General features: G+C 46.3%; 2 protein-coding genes across 2 annotated transcripts; one reads left to right on the top strand and one right to left on the bottom strand.

The window, feature by feature from the left end:
* Positions 1 to 271: 271 nt before the first annotated feature.
* LOC108134490 (enhancer of mRNA-decapping protein 4 homolog) lies at positions 272 to 6,798 on the top strand. Its single transcript, XM_017254809.2, has 11 exons — positions 272 to 491; positions 569 to 834; positions 913 to 1,121; positions 1,663 to 2,063; positions 2,124 to 2,377; positions 2,485 to 4,052; positions 4,478 to 4,715; positions 4,779 to 5,019; positions 5,088 to 5,253; positions 5,392 to 5,914; positions 5,978 to 6,798. The coding sequence occupies exons 2-11, from the start codon at positions 584 to 586 to the stop codon at positions 6,165 to 6,167; spliced, it is 4,041 nt and encodes a 1,346-aa protein (XP_017110298.1). The 5' UTR covers positions 272 to 491; positions 569 to 583; the 3' UTR covers positions 6,168 to 6,798.
* A 113-nt stretch (positions 6,799 to 6,911) lies between these two features.
* Positions 6,912 to 10,751, bottom strand: LOC108134491 (GATOR complex protein Wdr59). The gene is made up of 6 exons (XM_017254810.2): positions 10,330 to 10,751; positions 10,053 to 10,263; positions 9,707 to 9,990; positions 9,473 to 9,646; positions 7,560 to 9,416; positions 6,912 to 7,116 (listed from the first exon to the last, which is right to left on the bottom strand). Exons 1-6 carry the CDS (start codon positions 10,639 to 10,641, stop codon positions 7,042 to 7,044), a joined length of 2,913 nt encoding a protein of 970 aa, XP_017110299.1. The 5' UTR covers positions 10,642 to 10,751; the 3' UTR covers positions 6,912 to 7,041.
* Between the last annotated feature and the right edge of the window lie 423 nt (positions 10,752 to 11,174).

Raw genomic sequence — 11,174 nt, 5'->3', positions numbered from 1 at the left:
AAAACGATATGTAATGAAAAGAAAAAGTGATATTGAAACACTATGTAAGCATATTATTACGTGGCTGCGTAATCAATGTGTATTGTTTTGATGGATATACATCTCTATGAATAAAGATAAATGTATTAAGTTGATGTTAAAATGCTAAACAAAAAAAAAAAAAATGTAATAAAAACGAAAATGCAACGGAAGATTTATTAAATTCGATTTCGAAAGGGCGCCGATAGGCATGTGTCCAGCCCTGGCGATAACAGACGCTGGCCGCTATCGATTGCTCCTGCACACGCCGCAACACATCTCTAAGGCTTTGCGGCATTGAGCAAAATTTTTGCAAAAATTTGTGACTTTACGCAGCACAGCTACCTAAATGCTTTAGTTTCGCAAAGCGACCGAACAATAGCTGCAGGCCAGAGTTTCCGTGTACCGGCCGGGTGCAATTCGCAGGAGAAAAAGAGGCGATCCAACTGCTGCATATTGAGAGGATTGGGCAGGTGAGTGCGAGTCGTTGCTGGGCCCAAACTGGCGAAATTAATGTGTACCCCCATGCCGTTTCGCCTCCCACCTGCAGTCAGCCGATGTGTCAATGTTAATCGCGCTCTTCGCGCTTGCACACTTGCCAATCTTTCGTAAGACGCCGCCCCCAGCCTCTCCGTCGCCCCCGCCGTCTGCCACCCAGTCGCCAAGGTGTGGCACCGCGACCCATCCACCGCCAGCAGAAATCCGCATCAGCGCTCCGGCCATTGACGCAGCATCCGAGATGAGTAGTGGCACCGACCAGGATCAGCCCATAGCCGCCAACGGCAATGCGGCGGAGACCCAGGAGGTGGAAATTATGTGCGTACTGCTGCTGCCTGTTTCCCATTATATCATCTCCGTAGCTACAATATAACTATATTGCATTACCTCATCCAGCAACTTCCTGCCGCACGAGAAGCAATGCTGCCGCGTCATCAGGGCCAACCATACCAAGGTCCTCACCTCCGGCGGTGTCCACACACGCGGCTCCTCCAAGGTCAAGCTAAAGAACATCGTCGACTACAAGTGGGAGCGCAAGTACTACTACCCGGGACACCTGGTGGCTGTCCATCGCGATGGCAAGCACCTGGCCTACGCCATTAATGGTGAGCTTTGTTTATTCCCTAGGGAACATCATTAAGGGTTTTTGTCATTTGGCTTATTACCTTTTCTTTCTATTATTCGTTTCACATAAAATTCGCGATCATTAATAATCATTATTAATTAAATATAACTCTAAATTATGCAATATACATAAGTATTTAGTCTTGTTTCAAATAAACACTGGTTTGATTATGTGATTTCAAAGTTTATATGAAGGAATTGTCTCCTTGCAAGTTTTGAATGTTTACGTTTGTGAAAAGAAAAATCTCATGTCAAAGAAATATTAAGGTTGATTTATCATCAGCGTATTAAGATAATGTCATTGGCAGATTATAAGTGTTTTGGGAAAAAAAGAATCGGATAGATGTGCCTATTAGATTTCATTTTCCTATTAGTATTTTCTTGCTACAAAGGATAAATTGTCGTATTCACTAAATGATACTTAATTTCTCAGGACATTTTATTTGTAAAGCTTAACTGCTGAAACTATAAACCACATAGAAAGCAGCTTCTTAATTAATCAAAACTGCATTATTCTTACAGTCAACAACAAAGCCACTGGCATGGAGGGCATGGTGCGCGTCTGCAACATCAGCAGCAGCATGCGGGCTTTAATCAAGGGGATGAGTGGCGAGGTCTTGGATCTGCAGTTCGCCCACACTGACCGCGAACGCATTCTGGCTGTGATCGATGTCAGCTCGCTGTTTGTCTACAAAGTGGATCAAATCGAGGGTAATCTTCTGTGCAATCTTGTACTGAAGGTGGAGGACCCGATTGCCAACTATGTGCCGGAGTACGACATGGTCTCCTGGTGTCCCTACGTCTGCAGCACCAACTCAACTGTTCCGATCAACGACGAGGACGATGAGAATCAGCTGCTCATTTGGTCGCGAAGCTCGCAGTTTCAGTGCTTCCATGTCAAGATGATTGTCTCTGAGCATGGGGTGCGTTTTGCTTTAATTTCCAAGTCATTAATATATTAATAGGATGTTTTTTCCGAGCAGCGTGGTAAAATTCAACCGGGTGCCCTGGAAACTGGATATCTGAAGATCGAGGAGGACTCGCTGATCACCTGCGCCGCCTTGTCGCCGGATGGCACCACAGTGGCCGCAGCCTGCGCCGATGGCTTGGTCCGCTTCTACCAAATCTATCTGTTCGATGTGCGCAATCATCGTTGCCTGCACGAGTGGAAGCCACATGATGGCAAGAAGGTCTGCTCACTATTCTTCCTGGACAACATCAATAAGCCTGTTGAAGAGTAAGTATAATAAAGTAAAGAACTCTTCAAATTACCATCTTAAAATGTAGTGCTCACAAGAAACCTTTTAGAATGTAATTTAATTTAAACAACTCTCTTGTTTTTAGTTCCTACTGGCAGCACGTAATCACCACCAGCGATGCCAATACTGAGATCAAGTTGTGGAACTGCTCGCTGTGGGAATGCCTGCAGACTATTAACGTGGTGGCAAGTAATCCGTCAACAGGGCAACCCGGAAACTTCATTGCGGGCATCGATCGCAGTGCCAGCTATTTAGTGCTATCCTGCCTAGACTCGCTGGCCGTCTATGTGATGCAGATCGCAAATACTGCAGGCGTAGAGCGCAACGATGGAAACAGTGACAGCGAGGGAGATGGAAGCGACTCCTCCAAACGTATTCAGAACGTGGCCGAGTTCAAGCTCAGCTCGGGCATTCTCTCCTTTTCGATTGTGAACGCCAGCATGCGTCGAGTGAAGAGCTCCATCGAGAGCTACTATCCCATCGAGGAGCCCGATGACTTTGACGACGACACCAACTCCACCAGTGCGCTTGTGCTGCACATGTTTGTGGTGCAGGCCAAGAGCCTACAGGAGTGCCAAATCATTTACCAGCCGTGCGTGGCGGTGGCCGAGAAGCCAGAGCGACGCAGCCTGAGCAGCAAGCGTTCCGAGACGCCGGAGGATAATCTGCTGATCAAACAGGAGCCGGATTCACCGAACAACGGATCGGCGGGCACAGTGCAGCTGGATGCTCTGTTTGCCAAATCCGCCAAGCGATCCTCAACGGGCAGTTCATCTGCCATTGTGGCTGTGGCAGCAGCAGCAGCTGCTGCTCCTTCGGCCGTTCTGCAGGATGCAGAACTGGGCTCCGCCTATCCGCAACATGTGAATCTCATGACCCCGGATGCATTCAGTGCCAGCGGCACCTCAGCGGCAACTGCTGTGGTGGTGGCCTCCAGCACCACGACTACGACAGGAACTGATAGCTCGGCAGCCGGCGGCGGCGGAAATGACCGATCGATTGATTCGGCAGTACTGCAAACACTTCGTATGCTGGCCACGGTTACGTCCAAGACATCGGAAAACCAAAATGCAGAGGTACTGCTTAATCTCATGAACAACACACTGATTGAAGACCGTGAGCAGCAGAAGCTGAAGGAAAAGCTCGATGCTCGCAAGAAGTTCGTTTCCATCGATCGAAATCCGGAGCGTAATGTGGCTGAGAACTTGGCAAGCGGCGGTTCGAGTCCGAGCCGCGAGGTGCAGGAGATAATGGCCACTCAGGAGGATGCCGATGCCTATGAAGCGGAGCTCGAGAATCTGGATGATGATGATGACGATGAGGAGGAAGAGCTGGCCATCTCATCGCCACTGTTGGAGGCAGTGGATGGTAACTGGCCCATTGTTAAGTTGCCATCGCTTACCAACTCTGCTGAGCTCCAAAATGCTGCGCAAATCATGTCCCAGGCGGTGCAGAACACCAACAATGGCAATGTGCCGCCCACGCTTGGTGGTGGCAGTAATAACAATAACACCAGTGTGGCCAGCAACAGCAACAACAACACGGCCACAACGCTGAACACGAGCAACAGCAGCAGCAACAACAACGCAGGCGGTGCTGGGGATGGCTCAAGTGGAAATGGAGAGCTGAATGCCAAGCTGGAACTACTTTTAGGTGAGTATTTGTGATAAAAAAGAACTTAGTTCAATAAAGAAAGCTATAGTCGAGTGCATCGACTATTAGATACCCAGTCAACACTACAATTAAGAGCGAGCGGCACTTTTTGCTTCCGCTCTTTCAGGCAAACTCCGTTTTTCAAATATGCAGAGTGACGTCATAATTAAAACTTTCCAATTAACTTCAAAAATAATGGTTCGATTAAAAACATTTTTGGTGTGTCGATAGATATTGATCGACTTAACATATACCGCCCAAGAACTGGCAACTACCATATAGATAAAGAATATATATATATATATGTAGGGATTAAATAATACCCTATTACACAACTAATAGCAGGTATAATATTATGGGATTAATATGTTTATCGCATAAGTAAAATTGCATATAGCCACAAACTCCCCTTGCTTTCTTTTCAGACCTTGTTAAGGCTCAATCCAAGCAACTGAACAAACTGGAGCACGAGGTCACCAAGCTGCAAAAACAGCAGGAGGCGGTGGTGGCCCAGAATAGCAAACTGGATGCTTCTTTGGAGCCCAAAAATGTCAATCAGCTGGCATACAAAATCGAGATGCAGCTGTCCAAGCTGATGGAGCAGTACCTCAAGCGATACGAAAATGAACATAAAAAGAAATTGACCGAATTCCTGGCGGCGCGGTGAGTTCGGAAAAACTTATAGATCAGAGAATGTTGTAATCCAAACAAATCCCTTTTTTACAGTGAGAGTCAAAATCGCGAACTACGCGACTCTGTGCTTCAGGTACTAAACCAGTACGTAATGAATCACTTTACGGACATTATTGGCAACGTTCTCAACATGGAACTGCAGCGACAATTGCTGCCACGAGTGAATGCCAAGATGGATCAGCTGCAAGCCCAAATGCAGGTCGAGATTGTACAGAAGTTGAGCGTGTTTGACAAGACGGTCAAAGAGAATATTGCCCAAGTATGCAAGAGCAAGGTATTGCATCATTTGAAACCCTTTTTTTATGGGAGTTCGTCATTAACAGTTTACTATCAATTCAATAGCAATTTTTGGATACCTTTGGCAAGTCTGTGTTGATTGGCGTGCAAACCAGTCTTCAGACCGCGTTCATTGAATCCATGAGCAGCACCTTGATTCCAGCTTATGAGAAGTCCTCGCAGAACATGTTCAAACAGCTGCATGACGCCTTCAGCGTGGGCATTAAAGATTGTGAGTATAAGATTAAAAAGGGCAATAATATTAATAGTAAAATACGCCTTATGACTTTATTGAAAGACTAGTTGTGTATTATTGAGATGTAATGCCTGTGAACATGATTTAATTTATTGGTACCCTACTTTCTTTCAGTCATGGTCCAGTTCAATACCTACCTGCAGCACATGCCACAGCCCCAGGTTGTGGGTGCCAACTCCGAAGAGCTGAACAACAAGCTGACTATGCTGAAACAGCTAGTGGAGAGCAGTCTGCATAAACATCGCACTGAACTAACGGACGCCATGCTGGAAACGCAACGAGAGGTGAAGAGTTTGGAGATATTGCTGGCACGCCAGGTGCAGGAAACGATCCGGATTGAGCTGCGCAAGCACATGGAGACCCAGAACATGGCCATGCGTTCGCAGGCAGCCACACCGGCACCCCCGTACGACCTGAGGGACAGCATTAAGCAGCTCCTGCAGACGGGACAGATCAATAAGGCCTTCCATCAGGCCCTACTGGCCAACGACTTGGGCCTGGTTGAGTTCACACTCCGACACACGGACAGCAACCAGGCCTTTGCTCCCGAGGGATGCAGGCTGGAGCAAAAGGTTCTGCTGTCGCTCATTCAACAGATATCCGCTGACATGACCAATCACAATGAGCTTAAGCAGAGGTGTGTTAAGAAAGAAAGCGAACTAATTTAGCTTATCGTATTAATATACTCATTTATTTGCAGATACCTCAACGAGGCTCTACTGGCCATCAACATGGCTGATCCAATTACCCGCGAGCACGCCCCCAAAGTGCTTTCCGATCTGTATCGCAATTGCCAGCAGTTCATCAAGAACAGCCCCAAGAACTCGCAGTTCAGCAACGTACGGCTGCTGATGAAGGCGATCATAACGTACCGCGACCAGTTGAAATGATATCAAGAGAACTTCAACCTGGCCAGCGGCTGGTACTGATAGACTAACCATCCGATCCCGCCTGGCCATCCGATCCCCATCCAGGATAGTTAATCTAGGACCACACACACACACACACACACGCATTAATACATACACGCTTGTAGTTAAGTCCAGAATGCAGTTCATCCCTGCTAAAAAGCTCTCAGTTAAAATTTATTCTACGCCTCTCATTTTATTGTTTATTTGTTTTGTGCGTGTTTTGTTTTAAGGCTTTATATCTTATGTTAATGTCTCTATATCGAAACTGTATTAACCCTAGAAAGATTTTCCTAAAAATGACAATATTGTTTTTTTATAATTAAATTTTTGCACCGATCTGCGAGCAGTTCGCCTGTGCTGCCTTTTTAGTTTCGTTCCATTAGGCTTTCTTTTTATAATAATGACGCTTACTGAAGAAAAGAAAACAAAAAACACTAGAAACTGAGCTGTAGAAATAAATAAAAATGATTTCCAAAAGAAAAGAAACTTTCGATTATGACATCAGACGAACAACACAACAAACAATTTTGATGATTGCAAATGCAAAAACTACAAGTAAATCGTAGATATTAAGCTAAAAACAAAATGATTAAAAAAAAAAACTAAAATTTATAATAAACAAAAAATAAATGTATGTACTTGAAAAATACCGAGAAATAGTTTTGTGTCGTTTTCACATTCCTTTGGTCATGTGTATAGTTCCATTTAGCTTACCCTCTTAGCTTAGCTAGTAAATGGTCATATATTTCTCATTGTTATGCAAATCGTACAAAAATCTTTCGCTTATTGACTAAAAAACACTTAACTATTTTGATATCCACAGCGATGAAAAGAAAGATTACCAAATTTAAGCTCAGCTCAGCAGTGCTAGTAGCTCCGATGTGCGCTCCAAGCACTTGCACCCACAGGTCGCACACACCTGGTGTTTCTGTAAGAAAAATTATATATATATGTTTATTTTATGGTATGACTAGCAAAAAAGATAGATGCAAATCCCTGAAACATTTCCAATAAAGGCCTGTTTCTGACCCTTAACACTTTTAGAGTTGCCTAAACCATATGACCTTTTCAATAAAAACATTTAATTATTTAAAAAATTAAAAATAGACGTAGTTATGCATTTATAGGTAACAGGTTAAAGAAGTTTCTTGTAGTTTATTTAATTTAAATTCTAAAATTGTTGCAAACAAAACAAAACTAAGTTTTTGATTAACATTTTTGAATTAAAATATTTTTGAATATATTTTTTAAACAAAAATAAATGTTTCTTGTAAAAGCATTTTTTTTGATTTGTAAAAGAATCAGAAGGCTCAAACAAAAAAAAAGCAATCAAAGTAAAATCTAATAGTAAGTCTTAGGAATGGTACTCACCTCGAACCACTGCATCATGTGATCCATGTGACCGCCATGGCCACAGGCGAGACAGGCGTTGGCTGCTCCCTTCACGGGCAGACGGCAGAGGACACAAAAGAGTACGGGTCGCTTGCAGGGCTCGCACTTGGGCGTCCGCTTGGGCTTGGCACACGTGCCGCACTCGGTAACGAATTCCACACCCTGGACGGGCGGTGGCATGTTCTGGGTGTGCTTGAGGATTAGGGCCCGTTTCGAGAGCAGCTGCCAACCGAAGAGAATTTCGGCGTACGATCGCTTAAACTGATCGAACAGTGGCACCTTGGCGCGCCTGATCAACGAACAAGCATATGCATCCGGCTGGACCTGCTGCTTCACCTCCAGATCCAAGGAGTCGGACCAAGAGTTGCTGCGCAGTTGCTTCAATTGCTGGCCAGTGATGGATGAGAACGATGACTTGACGTCTAGCGGCAGCACCGTGTGGTACGGAGAAATCTGTGAGTTCAGCTGCGGCGGAAGTCGACTGACCATATCCATAATGACACCACCACCCGTTGGACACTTGTCAAACAAACAGGCCAGCAGGACAGCTGTCTGTATGTCACCGGCGCTGGCATAATGCATTATCAGCGATTCAAGGAGGGATTTCTTGAAGGGATCATTGTAGAACACCAGCTCGTTGAGCGTCTCATGAGGTACTTGGGGTGTGGCTATTAGTTCGGCCAACAGCCACACGGGCACCAAATCCAAGCGTCCATGCTGTCGGCAAATCTCCCCATTCCTCCGACACGTCTCCGCTATGTTGTGCTTATCCAGCGAGAACTCCCTGGCCATGCTGCGACTAATGTGAAGCATACTACTGGTGTCGTATACGTGAACCACCGGACTTCCATTCATCTGCCGGATAGCACGCTGTTTACCCGGTTTACCCGAAATCATTCGCTCCTGCAGATAAAACGAGGCATTGGCATCCCGCTGGGCCGTGGCCATAACATTGCCCAGCAATCCACTGCCATTTATGGCCGAGAAAGTCCTGGGCGTGAGGGCCGTGTGTTGGCGCAGGGTTAGCCGTTTGTTGTTCACCGGCTGGGCGAAGGTGGTCAGCATGCCAACGGCATTGAAATGCACCCCCGATGTACGTGGATATGGAATGCAGGCATCGTGCAGGGTGCTGGACAGAGCTCCTTCCAGCCGAGGCGATTGCAACAACAGTTGACTACGATCCGCTCCGCCCACAGCTGCCACCCGTTTCTTCATGGCCGCCACCAGGGCGCGAAGACACTGCTCCAAACAGGTGCGTGATTTTTTCACGCGCTGCAATGAATTGCAACGCAGCACCTTAAGCAGAACACCACTCACTTCGCTGGAAAGCGTGGTGCCTTGGCAAAACTGAAAATCTGGCGGCGCACTGGGACTTGGATACGAGGTGGCGAAGGTCACCTGCAGGATCACTGTATGACCGCCGGCACAAATCTTGAAGCAGGCGTACCGCTTAATGGCATCCAGCGTGTCCACCTCCACGTGTGGCATGTTCGTGTTGAGCAGCGAGAACTCGTGGTGCAGCGAACAAGTGGGCTGATCTGTTAGAGACCTGGCGATGTGCGGCTCCTCACGGCGATAGTAACCACCGCCAAAGCTGGGAGAGCGAGCCATGGGCAGCGTGTTGCATGCTCCGTCACCCGTGGAAATGGGTAACGAGGCGGCTACCAAAATTGAACGTGGATGCAGGAACTCCGGTGGAGTAGGCACTCGCAACTCACTGAGGTCCGGCTCGAAGCGGGATTCCTCTTCCTCGGCAGACGGCTCGCAAAGTTTCAGCATATTGTCGTCGATTTTCCACACTCTCAGGGTGCGATCCCTGGACCAGGTCACCAGTTCCTAAAGGAAACCTCCATATATAGTTTCGAAAATAAGAGTGTGCATTTGGTATTTACTATTTCTGTGGAACTCTCGCGATTGGGACGCCAGGCAAAGTCCAGAATGACATCGGTGTGACCCACAAAGGAGCAAATGGGATCCGTTTGCTTGCTGTTGCTCCAGAGTAGCAAGCTATTCTCGCCGCGACCCAAGTGGGGCACCACAATGCTCACTAGACCGTTGCCAATGGGCTGCATTAGATAATTAAAGCTAAAGGTGCATATCTTATACAAATAAGTAATATATATTACCGTGTATCTTGCTCTCCACACGGGAGACATAGTGGTGATGATCTTCTCCGCCCGGCGTGGATTGCAAACATCAAAGTACTTGACCGTTCCATCCTGACTGGCGGTGGCCAGGCAGGTCTCCCTTTTGTGGCTCCAATTGATGCCGTGCACTCTATTCAAATGCGCAGTGATGTAGTGTGTGGGGCAGCTGCCCTTGCGAATGTCCCAAATGCGTAGATCTCCATCGTGGGCGGCAGCCAAGAGGTTGCCAGAAACGCGATTGAAGCCCACTTGTGTGGCACCGGCTAAGGATATTACAATATTGAACGTATTAGAGAAGCCTTCAAACACTTTTGAACACACTCACACATGCAGACGGCATTCAAGGACAAGGCTGGTTTCCTGGGTTCCCTCAAGTCCCAGATGTGCGAGAAGGTGTCTATGGAGCAGCTGACCAGCAGATTGGGATCCTTGCCGTGCCAGTCGATGTCGGTCACGGTGCGAGTGTGCCCGCGCAAGGACATCTCGTAGTGGGGCTCCGCAATGCCCCAGCGCACAATGTCTATGTGCTGACTGGTCTGGAATTGGTAGGAAAACAGGAATAGATTACAATAGCCCAATATTAACATATATGTATGCCTCACCGCTATGGCGCAGTACTCTTTGCGACTGGGACATATGGCGAATTCCGCCACTGAGACCTCATACTTGGACTGCCGCTCGTGTCGGCGCAAGGAACCATCGTCCTGTCCCAGGCGCTGCAGGGCCAGGTGACCGCGTCCCGCGAGGAGCACCCACTGGCCGGAGTAGTCCACCGACATGGCCGTGGCCTGGGAATCGCGATGCTCATAGTATTTGTTGCTCTGCCTGATGATGTACGTTTGCTCTGGGCCGGTGCCCCCCGATCCTCCGGCTCCGCCGCGTTCCCCCGGACGCAGTGTCTCTGTGGGTGGCATTTGGTCTGCTACTGGGAGTGCTCAGACAACATAAATTCTACTATTTAATCCATTTTTGTAACGAACGAAAAGAAAACGAAAAAACTGAACTGATAAGAACGATGGACAATAACAACTAGAGAAGGAACAAAAGTCGATCATTATGCGATACTATCGAATGCAACAAATGCATCAGGGATGGATTGAATTTATCGTTTATCGAAATTGTCGGTTTTATTTTCAATCCATAAATGTTTAGTTTTTAAACTTACAAATATTTCACGAAACCAAATCCTTAAAAACCAAATCCTTAAAAAAATGTGAAATTTAGAAAAACATACAACAAGGTTTAAGTGAGAGGCAGACTTTCTTGTATTAAAGTATAGCTGGCATACGTATCGTATGAGTAATTTTATTGAAACTTTGAAAACATCTTAAAGCGCTAATAAAAATAAACCCTCTTATTAAATAAATATTTTTAAATTGTCTCATTATTTATTTTCGAATGGTCAATAAAATATATAATTATAAAAATTATACTAGATATTAAAAAA

The sequence above is a fragment of the Drosophila elegans genome, unplaced genomic scaffold (genome assembly GCF_018152505.1).
Source record: "Drosophila elegans isolate 14027-0461.03 unplaced genomic scaffold, ASM1815250v1 contig_814, whole genome shotgun sequence".
NCBI lineage: Eukaryota > Metazoa > Arthropoda > Insecta > Diptera > Drosophilidae > Drosophila > Drosophila elegans.
The sequence above is the reverse complement of the archived record's forward strand: the minus strand, read 5'-3'. Positions and strand labels throughout refer to the sequence as shown.

Excerpts from the sequence above, each read along its gene's own strand:
- LOC108134491 (XM_017254810.2), bottom strand. The coding sequence starts at position 10,641 with ATGCCACCCACAGAGACACTGCGTCCGGGGGAACGCGGCGGAGCCGGA. Across the intron at positions 9,991-10,052 it reads CTTGAATGCCGTCTGCATGT|CCGGTGCCACACAAGTGGGC; the intron begins GTGAGTGTGTTC and ends TAATATCCTTAG. Across the intron at positions 9,417-9,472 it reads GCGAGAGTTCCACAGAAATA|GAACTGGTGACCTGGTCCAG; the intron begins GTAAATACCAAA and ends GGTTTCCTTTAG.
- LOC108134490 (XM_017254809.2), top strand. The coding sequence starts at position 584 with ATGTTAATCGCGCTCTTCGCGCTTGCACACTTGCCAATCTTTCGTAAG. Across the intron at positions 1,122-1,662 it reads CCTGGCCTACGCCATTAATG|TCAACAACAAAGCCACTGGC; the intron begins GTGAGCTTTGTT and ends TTATTCTTACAG. Across the intron at positions 2,064-2,123 it reads TGATTGTCTCTGAGCATGGG|CGTGGTAAAATTCAACCGGG; the intron begins GTGCGTTTTGCT and ends TTTTCCGAGCAG.